General features: G+C 42.1%; 2 protein-coding genes and 1 pseudogene across 6 annotated transcripts in view; 2 read left to right on the top strand and 1 right to left on the bottom strand.

The window, feature by feature from the left end:
- The first annotated feature begins 240 nt into the window (after window positions 1-240).
- Window positions 241-4,490, top strand: LOC129828523 (RNA-binding protein with serine-rich domain 1-like; annotated as a pseudogene).
- LOC129829199 (cytochrome c oxidase assembly protein COX19) lies at window positions 4,172-5,663 on the bottom strand. Its single transcript, XM_055890817.1, has 3 exons — window positions 5,481-5,663; window positions 5,123-5,234; window positions 4,172-4,987 (listed from the first exon to the last, which is right to left on the bottom strand). The coding sequence occupies exons 1-3, from the start codon at window positions 5,560-5,562 to the stop codon at window positions 4,897-4,899; spliced, it is 285 nt and encodes a 94-aa protein (XP_055746792.1). The 5' UTR covers window positions 5,563-5,663; the 3' UTR covers window positions 4,172-4,896.
- A 1,817-nt stretch (window positions 5,664-7,480) lies between these two features.
- The window catches only part of LOC129829198 (arf-GAP with dual PH domain-containing protein 1-like), a 32,455-nt gene continuing 14,468 nt past the window's right edge, over window positions 7,481-25,467 (top strand). For 2 of the 5 annotated variants that reach the window (XM_055890816.1, XM_055890814.1), the window contains exons 1-4: window positions 7,482-7,888; window positions 22,882-23,012; window positions 24,246-24,337; window positions 25,272-25,354. In XM_055890816.1, the coding sequence (XP_055746791.1) occupies window positions 7,804-7,888; window positions 22,882-23,012; window positions 24,246-24,337; window positions 25,272-25,354 (391 nt within the window). In that variant the 5' untranslated portion in view covers window positions 7,482-7,803. Of the gene's footprint in view, window positions 7,889-9,340; window positions 9,444-10,260; window positions 10,321-22,881; window positions 23,013-24,245; window positions 24,338-25,271; window positions 25,355-25,467 lie in introns of those variants that run through there. The other 3 variants (XM_055890811.1, XM_055890812.1, XM_055890815.1) reach the window with 3 other exon arrangements.

The following is a 25,467-nucleotide window of genomic DNA, read 5'->3' as shown; positions in this document are numbered from 1 at the left end:
TTGTTCTTGATGCTCCATGACAATAAATATTGAGGATCTTGTTCTGGTGACATGCTCATCTTTGCTTGGCTGCTGTTGACCAATACAGATAATCTTATCATGTAGGCCAGGGGTCTCCAATATGGTTCCTGGAGAGAGCTAACCCCCTGTAAGTTTTCGTTCCAACCCCAGTTGTAACTCGCCTTATCAACCAGTTAAAAACGAGATCATTTGTATTTGTCAATCGGCAGCCAAGTATCGATGATCATGTCAGCAGAATAAGACCCTCAATATATATTGGAAAGGAGCATCAGCTTGCACTTTCACCACCCTCTGAATTTCATCATCATTAATGTCATCTGAAGCCTGGTAAAATGCATGCTTTCCCTGACTAGATGTAGTGGGAGGACCACACAGCATGTCATCGCGTGACTTCAAGTGGTTATTATATCAATATTTGTGCATAAAAGCATTTCCACCTACATTTCTCGCATAATTCATTTTAACAACACAAAAAAGAGCCCACTTGTATAGCGTGTTTTGTCGACATTTGGAAAGTTTACTGAAAAATCTGCTTCCATCAGGCCTGTCTTGACATTTTTTTATCCAATGTACTTTACTCACATAAAGGTTGGATGTAAGCCTGGTTAGTGACAAATCATTATTCTACTATCAATCTACAGGGCGCTTTCTCCAGTCCGGAGAAAGGAACATATGGAAGACGAGGCCAAAGAGCGAGTGAAAGAGAAATAGGGTCCCGCAAAGGAAGGAGCTAACAGGGGCAGGGAGAAGGAGAAAGGACGCAAAGGACGTAGCTCCACTGGTAGCAGCAGGTTAGACACAATTTGAGTGACCGCTCCTTTCCCATCTCTCAGCCACAACGCATCTCTGCTGAATCAGACCGCTTATCTCAGCAGTCACTGCTTTCTGATCTGTCCCCACAGTAAGCCCCTCTCCCTGTCAGAACGTAACTCTGGCTCCAGTAGAAGCTCTGGCTCCAGTTCTTCCGGCGGCTCCAGTTCCTCCTCTGCCTCCAGCCACTCCAGGTCTTCCAGCTCCCGATCCTCCAGCTCCTCAGGGTCACCCAACCTCATTCGCCGCCACAACAACAACCACCAACACTCACAGTCCAAGTATGTGTGACCCGTATAGCAGTGGTGCAGCCCTTAGTTAAAGTCCGTGCAGGCTAAATACTTTCAATTCACCTAATGGTTTAACATTCAAGAACTTCATGAGTTGAATTTGGTATGTTAGTGCTGGGCTGTCAAAAAAAACCTGCATGCTCCTTAACTCTGCAGGACCAGGGTCGGTGATCACTCCGAAAAACTAATCCAAAGACTGAAGGAGAGGGATCGTTGAGCTTGGAAGTGTGACATTTTTTTGGGGCGTGGAGGAATAAAGAGTAAGAGCTCTTCCATTTGTCCTGTAGATCCAAGTCATCAGTGAAAAAGGATGACAAGGAGAGGCGAAGGAGGAGCCCCAGCCCCTGACCCAAGGTGTACCTGGGCCGCCTCACCAGAAACGTAATCAAGGTGAGTAAAAATGACTGCTCAGTCTCCAAGTGTATGTGCACATCAATGGGATTCAATATAGCCTATTTGATTGCATTTTTTGTGTCAAGCTGCAGACTGTATGTTGAAGGCATTGGAGGTTTGTGGGAGTAGGGAGCAATATCTCTGAGGTTGGGTTTTGACTAAAGTCTCTTTTCAGCGACACATCCAGGAGATCTTCGGCACATATGGCAAGATCAAAATGATTGACATGCCTGTGGACAGGCTCCACCCACACCTGTCGAAAGGTTACGCCTATGTGGAGTTTGAGACGGTCGTTGAGGCCGAGAAAGGTCTCAAACACATGGATGGAGGTTGGTGGAGACCAATGGTTCTGAGTCTACATGCAGTTAGCATCTATAGTTTGAATGCATTGTAATACTACTCTGTTGGACTCTCTGTCCATAACCTATCCTCAGTTTTTACTTTAATCAAACAATTAGAACATCATCAAAAACAATCTGGTTTCCTCCATACTGTTATTTTTTATCTGTGATGTCTGCAGGTCAGATTGATGGACAGGTGATCATAGCCACTGCCGTGCTGGCTCTCCCTCACAGGATGCCTCCACAACCCTCTATGTGGCGACACACCCCATCCCGCATAAGGAGAAGGTCCTATAGTGTTAATGTCTTTGCTTGTGTGGAGTTCTGTCAGTCACTAATGACGTTTCACAGTACATTTCTGTATTTACATACAGTACCAGTCAAAAGTTTGGACACACCTACTCATTAAAGGGTTTTTCTTTATTTTTACTAATTTCTACATTGTAGAATAATAGTGAAGACATTAAAACTATGAAATAACACATATGGAAACATGTAGTAACCAAAAAAATGTGTTAAACAAATCAAAATATATTTTAGATCCTTCAAAGTAGCCACCCTTTGCCTTGATGACAGCTTTGCACACTCTTGGCATTCTCTCAACCAGCTTAAACTGGAATGCTTTTCCAACAGTCTTGAAGGAGTTCCCACATATGCTGAGCACTTGTTAGCTGCTTTTCCTTCACTCTGCGGTCCAACTCATCCCTAACCATCTCAATTGGGTTGAGGTCGGTTGATTGTGGAGGCCAGGTCATCTGATGCAGCACTCCATCACTCTCCTTGGTCAAATTGCCCTTACACAGCCTGGAGGTGTGTTGGGTCATTGTCCTGTTGAAAAAACAATTATAGTCCCTCTATGCGCAAACCAGATAGGATGGCGTATCACTGCAGAATTCTAAATAAATCAGACTGTGTCACCAGTAAAGCACCTCCTCCTCCATGCTTCACGGTGGGAACTACACTTGCAGAGATCATCCGTTTACTTACTCTGCGTCTCACAAAAACACGGAGGTTGGAACCAAAAACTCATCAAACCAAAGGACAGATTTCCACCGGTCTAATGTCCATTGCTCGTGTTTCTTGGTCTCTTGGTTGTGTTTCTTGGTCTCTTCTTATTGGTTATCATTAGTAGTGGTTTCTTTGCAGCAATTCTACCATGAAGGCCTGATTCACGCAGTCTCCTCTGAACAGTTGATGTTGAGATGTCTGTTACTTGAACTCTGAAGCATTTATTTTGGCTGCAATTTCTGAGGCTGGTAACTGTAATGAACTTATCCTCTGCAGCAGAGGTAACTCTGGGTCTTCCTTTCCTGTGGCGTTTCTCATGAGAGACAGTTTCATCATAGCGCTTGATGGTTTTTGCGACTGCACTTGAAGAAACTTCCAGTTTTTGACATTTTCCGCATTGACTCACCTTCATGTCTTAAAGTAATAATGGACTGTCATTTCTTTGCTTATTTGAGCTGTTCTTGCCATAATATGGACTTGGGTCTTTTACCAAGTAGGGCTATATTCTGTATACCATCCCTACCTTGTCACAACAACTGATTAACTTTTAACAAGGCCCACCTGTTAATTGAAAAATTCCAGGTGACTACCTCATGAAGCTGGTTAAGAGAATGCCAAGAGTGTGCAAAGCTGTCAAGGCAAAGAGTGGCTACTTTGAAGAATCTCAAATATATTTTGGGGGGGGTTATTACATGATTCTATGTGTTTCATAGTTTGTCTTCACTATTATTCTACAATGTAGAAAGTAGTAAAAAAAAAAAAAGAAATCCTTAAAATGAGTAGGTGTCTAAACTTTTGACTGGTACTGTATGTATTTTCCCCCCTATTTACTATTGTAAGAAAATCCGAAGTGTTATGTCTTACATCTGTATCCTGTAATTAGATTGATATTTTTTTTTTTTTTATAGATTTCTCTCTTGTGCATCCCTGATTTACAGAATTAATGGGTTGACCATGTATCGCCTCAAGTGTGAAGATAGACCATGTGTCATTCCCCTGGCAAATAAGTCTCCTGACCTTTTTTGTTTTCATCCCCCTCTGTGCCTCTTAAGGTCTCGGTCACCACGGAGATGCTCTCTGGTTCGTGCAGAACTCGTCCGCAACGCGCCACCGCTCACGCGCCAGCTTGAACTCCTCCAGGTAGAGCTGCCTGGAACCCCTGACATCTCAGCTCCTCTCCTCCCTCATTTTCCCTTTCTTCACTGGAAAAGTTTGTATCAAAAGTTCTACCCAGCTTCCTATCCTTGTGTCCTTCCCTCTACATTCACTGATCTCACAGGGGAAAAAAACATGACTATTGAGACAGCCTTTCTCTCACCATAGTATATTTTATTGGTCTATAAGTATAATAACAGTTGCTAGGATCAATCTGAGGCAAGCTAGCACTGTCAAGAGGAGTGAAATGACCCCCCTCCCCCTCAAGCCATTGCGATTTGTCCTATAGAGCTGAATGGTGGTTGACAGAATTCTCATTTTTGTGGAACTTTTATAGTTTTGTACATAGATTGAGTGTTTTTTGTTTTCATATGCAACTATTAAACTGTTTTTAATTTGAGGGCAGCTTGACATGTGCTGCCTGATTTTTATTTGTCTTGACAATAAAATTAATGAGTCTTGGAACAATGTATGACTGGTTTCCGTCAGACTCATTCACACCATACTACAACATTCCATAGTACCTTGAGTGGTTAGTAAGGCACTTTGATGAAGTGTAGCAAAGCATGTATTCAAACGTTTCCTTATTCATAATGCATACTCGTAGGCTAGCTAGACGGAGGGAAGATCTTTTGTGTACCATGTGGACACAAGTTTGAAACATACCACTGAGAACTGAGAAGCCACCTCAGATAAATAATTTGTCAAGATTCCAACTCAAAACAAAGCACGGTTAATTTACCCAAAAATATTTATATATACACACAACGCTTGAAACACTGCCCCCAATATATTACATTGTAATTGTATATACAAGACGTGGCAGAGAGAAACTATCACTCAAGCATGACAGCATCCATCTGTGTAGGAAGGAAAGTTTAGGCTTTAGCCTCCTTGTTCTCCGGGCTGGGTTTGTCCATCAGGTCTTTGAACCCTAGCTTCTCCAGAGGTTCCTTGGCCATCAGCTGACTTAAATAGCAGAGAATAGTTTCACATTGGTGATCAGAGCAGTCATGTTCTAGACAATGGTGTGTGTATATACCTAGTCATCTCATTCTCAACAGGAAAGAAGTAGCAGTTAAAGGAACAGTAGTCAATACTCACTTATCCATCCGGCACTCAAGGTAGTCTTTGGACTGTAGTCGACACATGGAGTTATCATAGCTGTTGTCTTTCAAGCACTTCATGAATTTCTCTTTGAATGCTTTACACTCTCCTGCAATGACAAACAGCAAAGAGATGCAATGGTGCATTGCCTTTCAAACACTAAACAACTACAGGGAAAGCAAAAGCAGCTTAACTGTCACTCATTCCAGTATGTCTGTCATTTCACAGATCTCATACATCGGAGGTCAAACATCTCTTTCCTATACAGCTGGAAACGACAGGAGCTGCGCACGTCACAGCTATTGCTGGAACTAACGAGTCAGTTACTCAACAAGGAATTGTTTATTTTTCTTACCGAAATGATCCAGAGGGAAGGATCCTTTGTCTGGAGCACGGGGCCGAAAAGACTTACTGCTAAAGTTCATAGCGGTCGACATGATTGCGTTTTGTAAGAGACGTATCAAAAATAAAAACACAAGACCGTCGCGATTATTTCAAGCAATAGCGCAGTTCGGTCGCAGCACAGTTATGACGTGGGCAAACGGTCTGAGCTAGACGTGAATAATCAACCCATAGATAACATCGATTACATTTTCGACCATAGAGATCCTACTCAATTACTTGAGTGGCTAAGTCATAAACCTTCCAGAACGGGAGGAAATTCCAGCCATATTGGTCAGGTGTGTTCGTAAATGTAATATTAAGTGTTCAAGTGTGCTCTGGGCATTTGTAAAATCAGAGCATTGTCACATTGGCCATTTGTAAATTCAGCGAGTTTCACTCTGAGCACACACTGGACGCTCTGACTGAGGAGTATGGTTGATCCAAGTTCAGACCTCACAATGTCAGTCAAGCACCCACGCAAACTGGCTAATCTTGGCTAGCTACTTCCAGGCACAAATGAGAGAACACCTCACTTTGACCATTTTACTCACCCTTGCAGAGCTGGTTAGGCGGTTTATGTTATCCAGATCGTTGGTGACTGTAACTGTGCTGCTGGCAACAATTTAATTACTTTTTTTGCCGACGTTTATCAACACGGGTGTTGAGCGTTCGTATATTCAGCAGTTATTCTGCGCTCTGGCACACTTGACGAGAGTGCTCTGAAACCGGAGCAGATGGCCAGAGTGAATTTACGAACGTACCCCAAACAAGTCTGATTGGAATGTCAGTAAAAACATAATCCTGATTTGACTTATGCAGGAAAATAAAAGGCATGTGAAGCAACCTAAAATATTGTCATAATTATAAATACAGGGTTTTTTTTACCACTTTTCTGTATAAATAGCCTCTAAAATATATGTAAACAGACCATACATGTGTCTATTTTTTATTTATTGGAAAGCTATTATTATTATATGATACAATACCAGTACTTGTCGCATTTACAACTTGTCTAAGTCCTATCATCAACTGATTTCAGCCAGTTGATGGCTGTGGACTGCATTGTTTGAATGGAATGTTGGCATTTTGCCAGTTAATTAGAAATATTAATGGAATCATTCCTCTAAAACGGTTGGCTAGTAAGCAAACAAACAAGCAGATATATTCTTCAAAATCTTTATTTTACACAATGGGTGTGTTCGAAAATTCAATCTGGAGTGCCAGAGTGCTATGGGCGTTCGTAAATTCAGAGCGTTGTCAGATTGTCCGTTCATAAATGGAGAGCGTTTCGCTCTCGGAGCGTTCAGAGCACACACTGGACGCTGTGGCTGAAGAGTAGGGTTGATCCAAGCGTTCTGACCAACGGCAGTCACGCACCCAAGCTAACTGGCTAAAGTTGGCTAGCTTTCTAGCTACTTCCAGGTACAAATGAGAGAATACCTCACTGACAATTGTACTTGCCCTAGCAGAGTTGGTTATGCTGTTTTCATGTTATTCAGAGCGTTGGCGACTGGAACTGTGCTGCTGGCAAAAATTTAATTAGGCTTTTTTGCCATCGTTTACTTGCACCGGCCATATTCAACTGGTGTTGACCATTCGTAAATTCATCAGTTATTCTTCACTCTACGAACGCACCCAATTTCTTATCACAGCACTGGCAAACCAGGGTTGACCAACTCCCTGACCAAAATGTCTGACCTTTAGCCCATAATAAGAGTGTTAAAAACCTTCTAGTATTCCAATTTCTAAATCGATGTTTTCGACAATCTAACTTTTAAAGGGACAGAAGTAAGTGGAATTAAAGGCAACTACAAATACATAATATTTGCCAGTAAAATGTATGGACACTGCACAGTTTATTTTGTACAAAATAAAATAGTCCTTATAAAAACGTTCACAATATGTTGGCTGTCAGTGTCAGAAAGAAAGAAAAAAATTAGGCTACACAGGTAGTAAAAAAACAAGTAATGATCTTCATACCACTGGAGGTCTCACTGCGACTGCAGACACATGAGTTGGAGGAGAAGGAGGGGATGACACAGACTTCAGATAATGCAGTCAGCAAGACTTCGTAATAGAGCTGTAGTTTACAAGAGAGAGACTTGTCAAACATTCAAATCATCTCATCCAAGCAGATTTCTAATAGGCTTTTTATTGGCTTTTTTTGTTCAAAACCAGGAGCATTTTTTTCAGCATTTCGAGTAGCCTACAAGGTCACAATTGTATTTTTTGCTTTATCCCAGTGAACGTGCTTTGTATTGAAGTCTTTCGGGTTGGGTGGAGATCAAACGGCGATGGAGTCAGAGAGGAATAAACGTCTCTTGCAAGATGTCCTGGCCAGACCTGGAAACGATGTATGTGCAGACTGCGGCAATGCAGGTAGGAAACGAACGGTTGATAAAATAGAAGCGCCAAATCGTTTATGGTCCCTACACATGCATGTGCTCACGTGAGCGACGCGCGAGGTGTCATAGTTTAGTGTAGAATGCACCTGCCAGTTAACCTTAAATAGCCTATACTGTTTTATTTTATTGTCGTTGTGACAGCTTGTCAGTGCTATCCCTATCCGCGATTCAACCAAGAATTGTCTTTTGACATTGTTCTGGAATGTCAAAATACAATTATTGGTTAAATCGCATTCCCTATCTAGTGAATGTCTCTATTTTATGCAATGACATTATTTCTAGTGCACTTTAAAGTCAATAGTTGTGGAAACAGGAGATAATGTGAATTGCTTTTGAGACACACCTTATAGTCTTAGAGGCAGTGGTAAAGCATTGGCAGCCATCGCCTACTGAGAAGCATTGCTGGACTATGGACCTTGTAGGGCTGTAGGGTATAGGGAAAACTGGCAAATGTATTGAGACATGCAGACCTTGTAAATTTTATTTTTTATTTTTAAAGATTCCTATACTTTCCTGAATACCTTCCATCATGTATGCCATTGTCTGTCACTCGAACCCACACTGTCATTCTGACAGACAAGAAAATTAGTGGTTAAACCAGTGGCGTCAGTTCAGTTAAACTTAGGGTATGGCAAAACTCCAAAATTATACTTGGAGAACAACAAAAACGAAAAAAAATTGCCCAGCCACTGCTCAACCTCATAATAAATTGACTGATTTACATGTGGAATGGCGCGTACCTGTACAGTGCAACATGAAATATATGCATAATAAACGCCATCAATCCACAAGCCCGACTTCAAATGCCGACATCAATGTGGAAGTAACCAGTGCATAAAACAGCTGACCGCGAATGCAAACTATGCTATACAAATCATACACATGCATTGAAATAAAAAGGCATAGGCCTACATCGAAGGACACACTTAGGCCTTCAATCAACAAGAACGCATGAAGAAAAAACAACCCACTGGGGAAAAAACTGGTTGAATCAACGTTGTGTCTACATCATTTGAACCCCAAAAAATATGTGATGACATCATTTGCAAAAAGTTATCAATGTCATGGAATGTTATATTTCTTTCACCCAAGTCTTAACCTGAATCCAATGACAGGGTGACGTTGAATTCATGTTAGTTGACAACTCAACCAAATGTAAATCAAAACTAGATGTTGAATTGACTTCTGTGGGAGGTGGGAAACTCCACCAAAGAACGACCAAAATCACAAAATACAAAAGGAAAATCTAAACATGTATTTTTAAGGTAGCAAAGGCCCCTTTACTATGGAGCACCAAAGCTGCCTTAATTAGAATAAAATACACACATAAATAGATACATGATGGGGGGGGGGGGGGGGGGGCAAAAAAAATTTATGCACGATAGCGCACGCGCGCAGCCGGTTTGGGTTGCGTGTATGTACTACGGCCATATAGGTTTGAACCTAGAAGAAGACCAAGAGACGGGAGTAGGCAAGAAGGAATAGACCAGGATGAGCGAGAGGAATGTCCAGTTGGCCAGAAAAGCATGGTAAGATAACGTTACTGAGTATCAAGCTAGCTTGGCTACAACTGATAAAGTCAAGTTGGTTAGCTAGCTGCGTTTTACAGCCAGACTCAGTTTTACACTTAGCTAGCTAGCTAATGAACTAACTGTAAGTATCATAAACCATTATCTAGCTATGGTAGATAAAATATGTGTCAGATATAAAGCAAGCAGGATTGTGGCATGTCAAAAGCAAAGCATGTTGCCTAGCTCACATTAACTATATCACTTATTAAGCAGTACTTCATTAATAAGCTAGCAGCTAGCTAACTACAGTCAAATGGGGAGCGTGTTGTCATAATGGAATAAATCACCTATGTGAAGCTAGCCACAATACGGATGAGCCACAATAATTGAATTTGCTGTTCCCCATAGTAATTGTTAGTGAGATGAGACATTGTGCCATAAAATATAAATAATATCTTAGCGAGCAATAAATTCACATGTATGCCATGTAATTTGTCATAGCTGTTATCACAAAATGGCATGCATACTTTTAATCAGATATTGTCATTTATGAATGTGAAATAGGCAAAGTCAGGGGCGCAACTTTGGTTTTAGATGTGGGGAGACATCCATTTTTTATCCAGTCAGATAAACACTCGAAACAACCTACGCTCGAAGGCGTCCGCATGGTCCTCAAGCACACCGTTTTGTATCACATTCCAATGATAAAACTGGAGGGCACAAAAATTCAATTTCAGAATGTCCCCCCCCTGTCCCCAGTGAAAGTTGCGCCCCTGAGCAAAGTGGCAAATTAATTGTCAAAAAAGGTACCATTTTCTTTTGTTCATCTCTGCAGGTTTGTCATCTGATTTCTTGGAGCCTGAGCAGGAGACTCTGGGCCAATGGGAGATCAGGGGTGAGGGCTCTCTCTTTCTAGCACTCACGACCTCTATTGATCTCTCTCCAGGTGCTACAGAGACAGAATGGTCTAAGGCACAGGTGTCAAACTCATTCCACGGAGGGCCGAGTGTCTGCGGGTTTTCGTTCCTCCCTTGTACTTGATTGATGAATTAACATCACTAATTAGTTAGGAACTCCCCACACCTGGTTGTCTAGGGCTTTATTGAAAGGAAAAACCAAAAACCTGCAGACACAAGGCCCTCCGTGGAATGAGTTTGACACCCCTGGTCTAAGGCCTTCTGACCAACAACCTCTCCAGAGCACAGAGAAGCTAAACTAAACTCATAATAGTATACATGATGTGCTATGTAATCCTCCTTCGCTGTGGCAGTCTGCCTGTGTGATGACATAGCATATTATCCAAAGCCACTGGTTGGTTTGGATTTTTTGTACTCACGCCAAAACTCATGCTCTGTAGTCCCTGTCTCCCAGACTTTTATCAAAACGAACATGTGTCCGTCCCCCTATCCCCAGGTGAGTCTGCTGGGCTATGGAACTCTAAAGCAGCACATCAAAATACCTGCCAACCCGTTGTTGTCAGCTAGGTGAAGAATGCAACTATCAAGGCTTTCAAAGGCCACATTTTTGGGGATGACCAAATGCAATAAAGTTTTGTATGAACTCATACATTTTGTTACATTATAATACAAATACTTTTCCATAGAATGTTTGTCATTAACTTTTACTACTTCCTGTGGTAACAAACACAACACTTGGAGCTTACGATTCAAAATGTCTAAAGTGAATGCTAAATAGATTTATATTCATGTATATTAGACATAACGGGTGTTTCAACTAAAATATACTGTATATCTCAGACAAGATTGAAGAATGGGACAAGTCGACAAAGTGAAAATAAATCAATGCTTGTGTCCGTAGCTGTTGGTATGAATTTGAGTGGTTACATACAATACATGTTGACAGAATGGCTGTGAGACAGCGAGAGAGATTGTTGCTGTACTCCCAGGTAAGGCTTTTGGTTCCGGTACCACTGAAGGCCAGTGTCTTCAGTCAGGCAGCTTGAAGATGTGTCCTCATCCAGGCCCATGTCACAGCATGCAGTGTTCTGATAGGGAGATGACATTAAATGCATTATGTACCTTCCATCACTGTCTCTAGCCTGGTCCCAGACCTGTTGTTTAACCCTTCAGAGTACACTGGCCCACATACGTCAGTTCCTGTTGAACGAGAGAGAGCGCGGATTGTTGTTTTGAAAGTTTTGGAAAGTTTCTTAGTAGCTAGCTAACTTTTTAGTTTGGATCCCACAATGCAGTTGGCATCAGCAGCTAGCTAGCTGCCTATCAAGCTAGCAGGGTTTTCGTGAGGGCTTGAACGCAACCCCGTGACGCAGTTAGCCATTGTGGATGGGACCGCTGTTTGTCTCGGCTTTGTGGCTGTCGAGATCCCTGCTCTTAGTTGTTTTCAATCTTCCCTGTGACCTGCCCTGTCTGGAACTGCAAGGAGTAACAGCGTAACCTACGTTGCTACCTACCGTGACAAAGACCAAAGATGGCGGGAGTACTGTTGACGACAGTCTCTGAATCACACGTGAAGGATCTTTTAAACTAACAAAAAGAGTTCTACAAGCAGTTGTTACAACAAGAACATAGCTTCAAGTGTATTGTCCAAGTACTGGTGGATCCAACTACTAAAATAATGGACGACCTTACCAGAGGGGTCCAGGACCTGAAGAACAGTTTACAGTTCTCCCAGGGTCAGCTCGATGAGTTGAAACAGGAGAATGGAAAGATGACAAATCTGTAAGTCATTGAGAGAGGACATTAGTTCTGTGTGTGAATCCATGATAACAATGACGGATATGAAATTACTTCTTCCAATTATTGATAAACATGCACCTGTTAAGAAACGGACTGTTAGAACTGTTAAGGCTCCATGGATTGATGAGGAATTGTAAAACTATATGGTTGAAAGAGATGGGGCAAAGGGAATGGCTAATAAGTCTGGCTGTACATCTGCCTGGCTGACTTAATGCAAATTGAGAAATTAACTGACTAAACAAACAAAAAGAAGAAGCTGTATTATGAAGCCAAGATGCCCTTAAAGAGGTGCAGTCTGTTTTGGAATGAGAGGCCAGTAATAAACTGGTCCTGAACATCTCTAAAACTAAGAGCATTGTATTTGGTACAAATCATTCCCTAAGTTCTAGACCTCAGCTGAATCTGGTATTGAATAGTGTGGCTGTTGAACAAGTTGAGGAGACTAAATTACTTGGTGTTACCTTAGATTGTAAACTGTCATGGTCAAAACATATATGTTCAATGGTTGTAAAGATGGGGAGAGGTCTGTCCGTAATAAAAAGAGAATCTGCTTTTTTGACACCACACTCCAAAAAGCAAGTACTTCAAGCTCTAGTTTTGTCTTATCTTGATTATTGTCCAGTTGTGTGGTCGAGTGCTGCAAGGAAATACCTAGTTAAGCTGCAGCTGGCCCAGAACAGTGGCACATCTTGCTCTTCATTGTAATCAGAGGGCTGATATAAATACTATGCATTCCAGTCTCTCTTGGCTAAGAGTTGAGGAGAGACTGACCGCATCACTTCTTTTCACAAGAAACATTAATGTGTTGAAAATCCCAAATTGTTTGCATAGTTAACTTACACAAAGCTCTGACACACACAACACACACACTTAGCCCATCAGACATACCACCAGGGGTCTTTTCACAGTCCCTTAATCGAGAACAAATTCAAGAAAGTGTACAGTATTATATAGAGCCATTATTGCATGGAACCATTTTCCATCTCATATTGCTCAAATAAACAGCTAAACTGGTTTTAAAAAAACAGATAAAGCAACACCTCACAGCACAACGCCCTTATTTGACCTAGATAGTTCATGTATATGTATTGATATGTAGGCTACGTGTGCCTTTAAAAAATGTTATATATGTCGTTCTGTCCTTAAGCTGTTTTTGTCTATTAATGTTCTGTATTATGTCATGTTTCATGTTTTGTGTGGACCCCAGGAAGAGTAGCTTCTGCTTTTGCAACAGCTAATGGGGATCCTAATAAAAATACCAAAGCCATGTTAGCGTTTACTGCCCGTGTTGCTGAACAATTCAACCCTTTTGTTAGTGTCATTGATATATGGAAATTCATATACAATATTCATACGCATTGACTAATTCCTCTAGGGAAGGGGAAGACAACCCTGGTCCTGTTCATATACAATATTCATACGCATTGACTAATTCCTCTAGGGAAGGGGAAGGCAACCCTGGTCCTGTTCATATACAATATTCATACGCATTGACTAATTCCTCTAGGGAAGGGGAAGACAACCCTGGTCCTGTTCATATACAATATTCATACGCATTGACTAATTCCTCTAGGGAAGGGGAAGGCAACCCTGGTCCTGTTCATATACAATATTCATACGCATTGACTAATTCCTCTAGGGAAGGGGAAGACAACCCTGGTCCTGTTCATATACAATATTCATACGCATTGACTAATTCCTCTAGGAAAGGGGAAGGCAACCCTGGTCCTGGAGTGCCGCAGGCACTTCATGTTTTGATTTAACCGACCTGGAAGACCAGGTGTGTTGAATTTAGGCAGTCACTGAACTGATCAATTAGCTCAGTTGGGGGGCCTCCCGGGTGGCGCAGTGGTCTAGGGCAGTGCTAACTGCGCCACCAGAGTCTCTGGGTTCGCGCCCAGGCTCTGTCGCAGCCGGCCGCGACCGGGAGGTCCGTGGGGCGACGCACAATTGGCATAGCGTCGTCCGGGGTAGGGAGGGTTTGGCCGGTAGGGATATCCTTGTCTCATCGCGCTCCAGCGACTCCTGTGGCGGGCCGGGCGCAGTGCGCGCCAACCAAGGGGGCCAGGTACACGGTGTTTCCTCCGACACATTGGTGCGGCTGGCTTCCGGGTTGGAGGCGCTGTGTTAAGAAGCAGTACGGCTGGTTGGGTTGTGCTTCGGAGGACGCATGGCTTTCGACCTTCGTCTCTCCCGAGCCCGTACGGGAGTTGTAGCGATGAGACAAGGTAGTAATTACTAGCGATTGGATACCACAAAAATTGGGGAGAAAATGGGATAAAATTTAAAATTAAAAAACATTTTTAAAAAATTGCTCAGTTGGTCAGAGCTGCATTCAGGACATACAAATGTAATAGAATGTTTCATTGAACACAAACGGTGCTGTACTGAGCGACACGTTGAAAAATGGGAAGGGGTTGGGGGTACAAAATGCACCACTGCCCTGTAAATACTTCACTCATTGCTTCAAGCCACACCCACCCGAACGGAGCAAACGTATCTCCAAGTCTGATCAAGAACATACAAGAATGTTTTGGGAAAGTGAACTGAACGCACCCCTGCTGTGGTGCCTAGTTGAAACAGAATCCTGCAGTACTCCTAGAACCAGGTTGCCTACCCCTGCTCTAGGATCCTGTGGTGAAAAGACTGCTGTGCAAAGTATGTCTTCCAAGGCCCATATTCACAAAGCGTCTCAGCATAGGGATAGTGATCTAGGATAACCTCCCCCATGTCAATGGAATTGTACTCGGTGTGTATGCCAAACTTATCCTAAAATCAGTACTACTCTGAGATTCTCTGAATATGCATGCTGGCCTGTCAGCAATGCCACTCCACCTGAAATGCAACTACAACAGGAATAAGAATGAGCTTAGTCAGTCAGTAACTTAGCTAACTAGCTAATGAAACACTAATATAAATGTGCACAAGCTTCTTAATCAGCCAAATTGTATAAAAACAGCCTATTTGCAGTAACATTAGGAGTGGCTTGTCTTGTCAACTTTGTCACAAAGGCATCAATAAACCGGCAGGGGAACAAAGTAGTTTGACCAAAACTTTCAAATACACAGTAACTAGCTAGTCTTTAAAATATAGCTACCAATTATATAGCTAGTTGTTTTTTCCTAGAAACCTAGCTGGAATCACCAGCTAGCTAGCTAAATTGAACTCTGTTGGTGGAGGTAAACTAATGTTAGCTAGCTTTTCCCCCAGCAGTTTCAAGATAGCTGGCTAGTTAATGACGGCATTTTTATCTACTTTATCAATAAGATGAGTAGTTAGCATATATATTCATTCACATATGTGTCCCTTGTAGCAGCTAGCTGACCCAAGTTTTCAATGCATGCCTCCACACAGAAAAACAGGTAATCTGGATTTGCGTCATTCTTCTTCTTTGAGGTTTTATTGGCAGACTACATCCCAAAAGGTGTATTGCTGCCAACTACTGGGTGGGGTAAAAACATAATTAAAAAAATAAAGAATGAAAAAATGTATTATTTAGTTTTCAATACATGCCTCCACACAGAAGAACCGGTAATCTGGATTTGCGTCATTCTTCTTCTTTGAGGTTTTATTGGCAGACTACATCCCAAAAGGTGTATTGCTGCCAACTACTGGGTGGGGTAAAAACATAATTAAAAAAATAAAGAATGAAAAAAATGTATTATTTAAAAAGAAGACGCATTGTACTCCTTCTCGTAGTCAATTGTACTCAGATCTTTACACGGTGTCACGATCGTCGTAACATGGAAGAGAGGGGGACCAAGGTGCAGCGTGATAACAATACATCTTTTCTTTTATTTAAGACGAAAACGAAACAAAGAACACTTTACAAACTAAACAAAAACAACAAACCGACGACCGTGAAGCTATATAAACAATAAGTGCAGACACAGGCAACTTACACATAGACAATCACCCACAAACTACCTAATTAATATGGCTGCCTAAATATGGTTCCCAATCAGAGACAACGATAGACAGCTGTCTCTAATTGAGAACCAATCTAGGCAACCATAGACATACATACACCTAGACTAGACACTTTAACCAACTAAACCACAGCACCCATAAACATACAAAAAAAACTAGACCATACAAAACACATACATACCCCATGTCACACCCTGACCTAACTAAAATAATACAGAAAACTAAGAAAACTAAGGCCAGGGTGTGACACACAGGCTTTGGTGCCTGAAAGGGGGAAGCATCTTCAGACAGTATTCCCTTCAATATTTGAGTCATGTATCCTGGAGATCCAAGAACCTTTTAGCCGCTTTCACAATGATTTCCAGTTTCTTTTTTTATTCTTTTTTTTGGTACTGTACAATTCATCACCTGTGCAATAAAGGCCCCAAAAAATCAACCTTCTACACGATTAGTGTTTCAGGATCTCTCAACTGACTGACATCCACAGACTGTTGGGCATCCGCTAGAGCTTCATCATCTCTACTCACTGCTTCGACAATTTTCACTGCCTCTGCATAGGAGACATTCTCGACAGCCCTGATCCTTCCTGCTTTGACCTTCTTCACCTTAACAGGGCACTCAGGGAACGTGATTCCCATCACAATTGCAACACCGTGCCTCCTCAGACTCCTCAACAGTGGTATTCCGTTGGCCAGACTTTTTACATTTGTGACATTGAAGTGGCTTTTTTTTACATAAGCTTGCACTGCATATCTCATATCCCAGCTGAAAATGGGTCAGGGGAAGTTCTTCATCAAACATCAAGAACACAGAAAGGCTTTCTCCCTTTCCATTCACAGTGCGGGTTAAGCGACGTGAATGGAAACTATTCCTTGCACGTTCATCTTAAACCATGAAGCCTCAACTATTCCTTGCATGTTCATCTTAAACCATGAAGCCTCAATATCCATCGAGACGCCAGATACGACACCATTTATCAGTGCCCTACTCCGATGAATCATAGCATGTCACTTCATGCGTCGATAATTTATACAAAGATGGAATGTTGTTATATATATTCATCAGAAGACAATCATTTGTTAATTTGACAAAAAGGAGAAATCAGTTGAAATCGCACTGTGGATGTATTAGACTTCCTAATTGCATTGGGGGCATACTAATATTTCACTTCACAGCCTTACTTATGGATTGTGGATCAATTAAATTGGGTATCGGCCTATTCAGTGACACCCACAGAACGAAACCGTGAAGAGTTTACACGCACATAGGCGTCGTAGCGCTCAGGACTTTGTGTGAAATCACCTCACTATTCAGCCTATTGTGCATATTGAACATTCATATTTCAATGTGCAGCCTTACCTATGGATATTGGGACCATGATATTGAGTATCACCCTACTCGGTGACACTCCCAGAACACATTTGTGAAGAGTGTGCAGAGATAATACTGTTGTAGCTCATATTGCAGGACTTTGACTCTGGGAACCTCGCCAGTCAGTATTGTGCGTATTGGTCATTCATATTGCAATGTACAGCCTTACCTATGGATCTTGGGCCCAGTAAATGGGGTATCAGCCTACTCAGTGACACCGACAGAACACAACTGTGAAGAGTTCACACAAATATTAGTGTTGTAGCTCTTATTGCAGGACTTTGACTGTGGGAAATCCCCTCACCTGCCAGTCTATTGTGCATATTGGACATTCATATTGCAATGTACAGCTGTGTTCTGGACTTACCCCATTTCATGGACCCAAGATCCATAGGTAAAGCTCTACATTGCATCATGAATGTTCAATACGCAAAATAAGCTGAATAGTCAAGTAATTTCCCACGGTTTAAGTCCTGCAATAAGAGCTATGACCCTAATATTTGTGTAAACTCTTCACGGCTGTGAACATTTAATTGGCACAAGTTCCATAGGCAAGGCTGTACAGTCGTGGCCAAAAGTTTTGAAAATGACACAAATATTAATTTTCACAAAGTCTGTTGCCTCAGTTTGTATGATGGCAATTTGCATATACTCCAGAATGTTATGAAGAGTGATCAGATGACTTGCAATGAATTGCAAAGTCCCTCTTTGCCATGCAAATGAACTGAATCACCCAAAAACATTTCCACTGCATTTCAGCCCTGGCACAAAAGGACCAGCTGACATCATGTCAGTGATTCTCTTGTTAACACAGGTGTGAGTGCTGACGAGGACAAGGCTGGAGATCACTCTGTCATGCTGATTGAGTTCGAATAACAGACTGGAAGCTTCAAAAGGAGGGTGATGCATGGAATCATTGTTCTTCCTCTGTCAATCATGGTTAACTAGTCGAGCAATGCACTGGGACATTAATCAACCAATGGTGTGTTAGATACAGATGTTTGACACCCCCTCATTATAATATTGGAGGAAGAAATACATAAATAAATATATACATTAATTCAAGTTTGAGTAACTAGATAATACATAGATAAATAATTAAATACATACAGATATGTAGATACAGTACCAGTCAAAAGTTTGGACACACCTACTCATTTGGACACACCTACTCAAAAACTCAAGGGTTTTTCTTTATTTTTACTATTTTCTACATTGTAGAATAATAGTGAAGACATCAAAACTATGAAATAACACATATGGAATCATGTCGTAACCAAAAAAGTATTAAACAAATCAAAATATATTTGAGATTCTTCAAAGTAGCCACCCTTTGTGTTGATGACTGCTTTGGCATCCAGCCAACACAACTGTGGGAAGCATTGGAGTCAACATGGGCCAGCATTCCTGTGGAACGCTTTCGGCACCTTGTAGAGTCCATGCCCTGACGAATTGACGCTGTTCTGAGGGCAAACGGGGGTGCAACTCAATATTAGAGTGAGAGTGTTCCTAATGTTTTGTACAATCAATGTATATTTGACATCTGTATCTAAAAGCATAAATGAGAAATAATGAATCAAAGTTTGCATATACACATATTTATGACATTTTGGCCTTACCCTTTAAGACTGTAATGTTTAATCCATAGATGCTACAAAGCAGAACTTGGTGTCATATTCATCATTAATGCTTGCTCTGTAATATGAGTAGTATTTTGATTTCATTATTACTCTTTTTACACCAATTTATGAATATAGAAAAATATAAACAGGAATATGAACGATGTACCATTTTTGATTTGGAAAATTATTCAATATATTGTTGAAAATTAATATACTCTAAGGGCATATCAAATTTCCAGAGTGAGATCTCTGCTAGTTTTAAAGTTAAGGCCCATTTTATACGGAGAAATTGGCATAATAGGCAATGTAACCAATCACAACCTTCCTTTTTACTTTGATCATTGCACATCCTGCAAATCACCCGCAGAGGGCAGTGTTGTAGTACTCGTCCAGGACTCATTTCCCGATTTTCAAGACTTGTGACTTGACTTGGACTCGACGCTTGGTGACTCGAACTCGCCTTCTCGTGACTTGTATTTGCACTTGGACTGGATAGGCTACTGTGCTAAGCAGAATATGAGCAGAAATGGGTGCGCAGAGCAGCGAGGGTTCTGTTCTCTAGCAGTGAGAAGGATGCGCCAAACCCGGCACACGCAGCCTACATCAGCTGGTGAGCTGAGGTGGAGCAAGCGATGATTATGGGCAGGCAGACTCCGCTCTGGCTCCGCCTCTGATCATAGGCTACACAGCGACTCTCTTGCTTTCCCGTAACCACCAGTCACCAACCTACTATTTATTTATTAATTAAAATAAGATAATTTAACCTTTATTTAGCTAGGCAAGTCAGTTAAGAACAAATTCTTATTTACAATGACGGCCTACACCGGCCAAACCCGGACGACGCTGGGCCAATTGTGCTCCGCCCTATGGGACTCCCAATCACGACTGGTTGTGATACAGCCTGGAATCGAACCAGGGTGTCTGTAGTGACACCTCTGGCACTGAGATTTTCAGTGAGGAATTAGTGTATTTCACTGATTTATGCAGGGTAATTTACACTAGTGATGTACTGTACCACTGTCAGAGGGATAGCCATTTGCTCCCACACGTTGATGATGCCATACAGTATTATGCTAATGTTCAAACTGTCTCCCCTGTGTGGTCCTGCTGATATAAGGCCAGATATTGTAGGCCCACACACAACCTCATCTCTCTTATCAGGATGCTTCCCTTCAATGGCCACAGCCCACAGAGAATGACTGCGATTTTTTTCCCCCACACGGGAATTTGTCTTTACCCTCCATGAAGGGCAGCATCCAAATGCTGAGGCAGAGAGAAACTGTTAAGCTTTACTGGTCACTGACCTACCTCGTCTAGTGGAGCACAGAGTAAGAACGAATAAGCCATCAAACACAGACGCCCAGGTGCAGACACACATGCACGCGCACACATGCACGCGAACGCACACACACACACACAGTCTTGTATAACTAACCTTGTGGGGACACACAATTCAGTCCCATTCACAATTCTATTTTGCCTAACCACTAACCCTAACCTTAACCCTAGCCCTAACCTTAACAATGAAACCTAACCTTAACCCTAAATCTAAATCTAACTTGAACACTAATTCTAACCTTAACCCTTAACCGTCTAGAAATAGGATTTCACCTTGTGGAGATGTCCCCAGTTGGTCAAATTTTTGTATGTTTACTATAGTTAAACACGTTCACAACCACAGGGCATGATAACAATGCTCACCTCTCAGCTCTCTGTCAGACTGGTGCCCAGAGAAGCAGGAAGAGAATGTGGTGAAAGCAGTGTAGTGTAGACCTACTGCTGAAGCGATCTAACTAATGTATGTTATGGTGATGAAGGGGTTAAAACATCAGCCATTCTAGGGAATATGAGAGGGTAGGTATTAGACGGCCAATTAATGAATCAATTAATAGCCTTGTTATCTCGTTCTGACTAATTAAACACTCCCCCCACTGTCTGTACTGTGATGCTGCTTTGCACACAAACATGTGTGCGCACACACGCACACGCGCAGACACACACACACACACACAGGGGGAATCCAATGTGTGTTAACGAGGATGTGTTTTCCACCTTACCGATGCTAACAGTCATGTCAAGTGGAAAATCCCAGTGACAGAAGCACATGTTTTCTGTTGCTGGTCAGTTTGCTTTCCTCCGCTCTCTGATTCACACACCTAGTGACCCCACCTCTGGCTATGGAAAGGAGGCCAGTTCTGATGGGGATTGTTTCCATAGAGATGGAATCATTGTTTACGGACATGAGGCTACACCCAGAGCTGAAGGATACAGTGGAGAGAGGGGACAAAGTCTACACAAAGCAGACCCCCCCCCCCCATCTCTCTCTTTATTTCTTCCCCCCTTTCCAATGTCACATGTTTCTCTCTTTGGTACTTGCCCCAGCACATAAGAGGGTCTGTATCTCCATCTGAGCTTTCGCTGCATCCCAAGAGTACATGGAAATGCAAGAATAGACTCTATCCCTACCGCTTAGCTCTCAACTGACTCTCTTGAGTCGTACACTCTAGCAGTGTGTGTGTGTGTGCGTGTGCGTGTGCGTGTGCGTGTGTGTGTGTGGAGCGCAAGGCTGCAGTGCCACGCTTGTGTTTGGGAGGGGCTTTCCAGTGTGTGTGAATGTGGTTTGTTAGAACTAGGTGTCAGAATTATCTGCAAAGAGGGTGGTCTTGCCAGCTGTGCAAACTGCCTCTACACTTCATGGGAGGTTTCAATGGCTCAGGACCTATTAAACTGAGTAGAAACATTGAGCCTAAGTAAGCTAGAATGATATTAAACACAAATTATGTACACACACAAACGTATGCACATGCAAACGTGCATGCATACAGTTGAAGTCGGAAGTTTACATACACTTAGGTTGGAGTCATTAACTTGTTTTTCAACCACTCCACAAATTTCTTGTTAACAAACTATAGTTTTGGCAAGTCGGTTAGGACATGTACTTTGTGCATGACACAATACATTTTTCCAACAATTGTTTACAGACAGATTCTTTCACTTATAACTCACTGTATCACAATTCCAGTGGGCCAGAAGTTTGCATACACTAAGTTGACTGTGCCTTTAAACAGCATGGAAAATTCCAGAAAATGATGTCATGCCTTTAGAAGCTTCTGATAGGCTAATTGACATCATTTGTAAGGTACTGGGTGTCGGAGTGCGAAGTCAGGCGCAGGAAAACAGAGAGTTTAATATAATGCTCATTTAATGTAACACGGTGAACCTCGGCCACCCCACTCAACACTGGGTGCTCAAAATAAACTGCCCCAGACACGGGGAACGAAAACAGTCCTGCACTATTCACGAACATACACAAACACGTAACGTCTGTAACAAACACCAGGCTTACAATAAACAATCCCTCACAAAGAAACGGGCATGCCGGCTGACTAATAAAGCCCAACTAATTAGAACAAACACACACTCTGTGGATTTTGATCAGTGAATAAATACAGTATCTAGCTCATTTCCTGTGCGAAGACTAAATATGGTTTCCCCTAATCCGATTCTGCAGCTCTGCCGTCTTTGGTCCACACACAAACACACTCTCTATCTCTTTCTCTCTCTACGCAGCTCTATCCAGTTATACTGGGTTTGCTTCATTTACCTATTACCTTTCAGAACTGCAGGTGTCAGCACTTTTAGTATTTATAGTTTGGACCTTGAGCTCATATCCCTTCTGTTGCACCGCATTTATGACGCTATCTCTCCCCTTTGGTTCCTCTCTCCCCCTCTCCCTCCATATCTCTCCATCCCCACTGTTCTCTCCCTCCCTCCCTCTCTTTCCCCCTTCTCATGCCCCCCCCCCCCTCTCCTTAGAGCCAGACTGGGCTTCAGTGACTCTGGGTGTGTTTGTGTGCCAGGGCTGTTCCCTCCTCCACAGAGGCATCCCCCACATCAGCAGGGTCAAGTCTGTCCAGCAGGAGACATGGGACGCCTCAGAGGTCGAGGTCAGTAACCCCCTGCCATAGAGGGGAGCAGGAGAGCAAGACACTGGGACCATGTACATTATATTGTGTTGCATTACATTGGTACAAGTACATTTATTACATGTCACAACCTTAAGTCTGCTCATTTTAGAACAAGCAAAAAACTGACCCGCAGTCAGTTCCAGTAGTGTGTCTGATAGGGATGTGCGGGTCAGTTGTTTATTCACCCGCACCCACCCGCAATTGCTGATAACCCCTTCCGCAACCACCTGACTATATGTGATAAAGGGAACGTCTGAGGCCCACACCTGATCCTAACCCGAAAATATAGAAATCGTGCTGTACAGTTCCCTTTTTTCCCTTGAACATTTATTGAACAAATAGGATTTTCTTCAACATATTTGTTTATTTCATATTTAGTCCTATTGAACAGGGTATGACGATGCGAGCTCTCTAATGCTCTCTCATAACATAGAGCCACCATTCTCCATTCCCCATGCGCGCCAAGTATTAACAAGTGTTTCTTGTTAAAAGTTAATTTGTGGAATTTCTTTCTTAATGCATTTGAGCCAATCAGTTGTGTTGTGACAAGGTAGGGGTGGTATGTATGTATGTGTGTGTGTGTATATATATATATACAGTTGAAGTCGGAAGTTTACATCTTAGCCAAATACATTTAAACTCCGTTTTTCACAATTCCTGACATTTAATCCTAGTAAAAAATATCCTTGTTTTAGGTCAGTTAGGATCACCACTTTATTTTAAGAATGTGAAATGTCAGAATAATAGTAGACAATGATTTATTTCAGCTTTTATTTCTTTCATCACATTTCCAGTGGGTCAGAAGTCTACATACACTCAATTAGTATTTGGTAGCATTGCCTTTAAGTTGTTTAACTTGGGTCAACGTGGGTTAATACATACTTTTAAATGATATTATGTGAGCTAAACAAAAAAAAATTAAAACATGTTTTGTCCTTAAAGTATGATTTTTGGAGATTACTAATATTACTGTCCCCACTACAACAACAAAATACTTAAATATATGTAATTTTGTACTGTAGAAATCCATTCCTTCCTATGGAAGACGGCTCCTACTTTGGATTGCCGATATGGCCGACCGGTGGCTTCAAAGCCTTTCAATGGCCAGTACATAGCATCAGTAATCCAGGGTTTATATACGTCATTGGTTGTCAATGCATTCATTGATTTGTATTAAAACCGAGAAAACTTTATTGTTCCGTCTGTCCTCAGCTAATGGCTGCCATGGGTAATGAACCAGCCAAAGCCAAGTATGAACAGAAGGTTCCAGCATTCTACTACAGACCCAAACACACAGACTGCAAGTAAGTCACCCACATGACTGAGTTATAATGATGTACTAACAACGTCTGGTCGATTAGTATGTAGACACTTAGTGGTATACAAAGACATCACTGCTGTGTCAAGTGTTGTTACTGCAAAACGCTTACTGTTTCACACCCGTATTGAAATGTAACACGTACTTCTTCTTCCTTTGTGTGTGTGTGTGTCTGTGTCTGTGCCTGTGTCTGTGTGTGTGGTGGATGGTGGATGTGTGCACGTGTGTGTGTATGTCAGTGTGTTTGCCTGTGAAAGAAAGAGGGAGGGAGAGAGCGCGCGAGAGAGAGAGAGAAGCAAAAGTGTGAAGTGTAACTTCTACAATGACAGCGCCGAGTTGTGCTTGTGTCATTACTTTTCTCTGTGGCTGCCAACCCAATAAGCATATTACATGTGAGAGAGGGAATAGCGAGAGACAGATTTGGTTCTGTGTCAATTGAATGGATTACTTTAATCTGAATAATCTGATGTTTGTTCTGAAAAGATGCCAAATACGATCTAACCGTACTGACATGATTACAAGAGACACCTAAAAAAAGATAGGAACATCATATATCAGAGAGAGAGAGAGAGGGGAGAGGCTGTTGTTGTCATGGTGAGGTTCACTCCTCTACACACACAACCAAAAAAAGATCATCTGTTATTAATCTGTTTACTCATGCTAATCAATCTCTTTGTCCTGGAGTAAAGGTGTAAAGGAGATTGTGTGTGTGCGTGTGTGTGTGTGTGTGTCTGCGTGCCTGTGGGCAATGAAGATGAAAGGAAAGGAGAATCTGTCACAGCGAGATAAGTAGAAATGTGGCCTGTGTCCCAACCTCCCAGCTTGTTAGGTCATCATTCATTCACATAGCAGCGTGGAACCTGTGCTATAGAGAAAGGTGAGAGAAGGTGAAACCCATCCATTGCTTCATTGTGCTCCAGGCTACTGCGGGAGCAGTGGATCCGAGCCAGGTACGAGAGGAACGAGTTTGAGTTCATCGAGAAACAGGAGCCATACTCTGCAGGTGAGCTGGCACACACACGCAAGCACGCACGCACGCACGCACGCACGCATACACACACACACACACACACACACACACACACACACACACACACACACACACAAGCTTTGCGT

This window comes from Salvelinus fontinalis, chromosome 30, assembly GCF_029448725.1.
Source record: "Salvelinus fontinalis isolate EN_2023a chromosome 30, ASM2944872v1, whole genome shotgun sequence".
NCBI classification, from domain to species: domain Eukaryota; kingdom Metazoa; phylum Chordata; class Actinopteri; order Salmoniformes; family Salmonidae; genus Salvelinus; species Salvelinus fontinalis.
Note: the sequence above shows the minus strand (reverse complement) of the source record. Positions and strands in the feature narration are given on the sequence as shown.

Coding starts and splice junctions, on each gene's coding strand:
- LOC129829199 (XM_055890817.1), bottom strand. CDS start 5,562: ATGTCGACCGCTATGAACTTTAGCAGTAAGTCTTTTCGGCCCCGTGCT. Junction 5,235..5,480: donor CTTCCCTCTGGATCATTTCG/GTAAGAAAAATA, acceptor TTGTCATTGCAG/GAGAGTGTAAAGCATTCAAA. Junction 4,988..5,122: donor CTTGAGTGCCGGATGGATAA/GTGAGTATTGAC, acceptor CTGCTATTTAAG/TCAGCTGATGGCCAAGGAAC.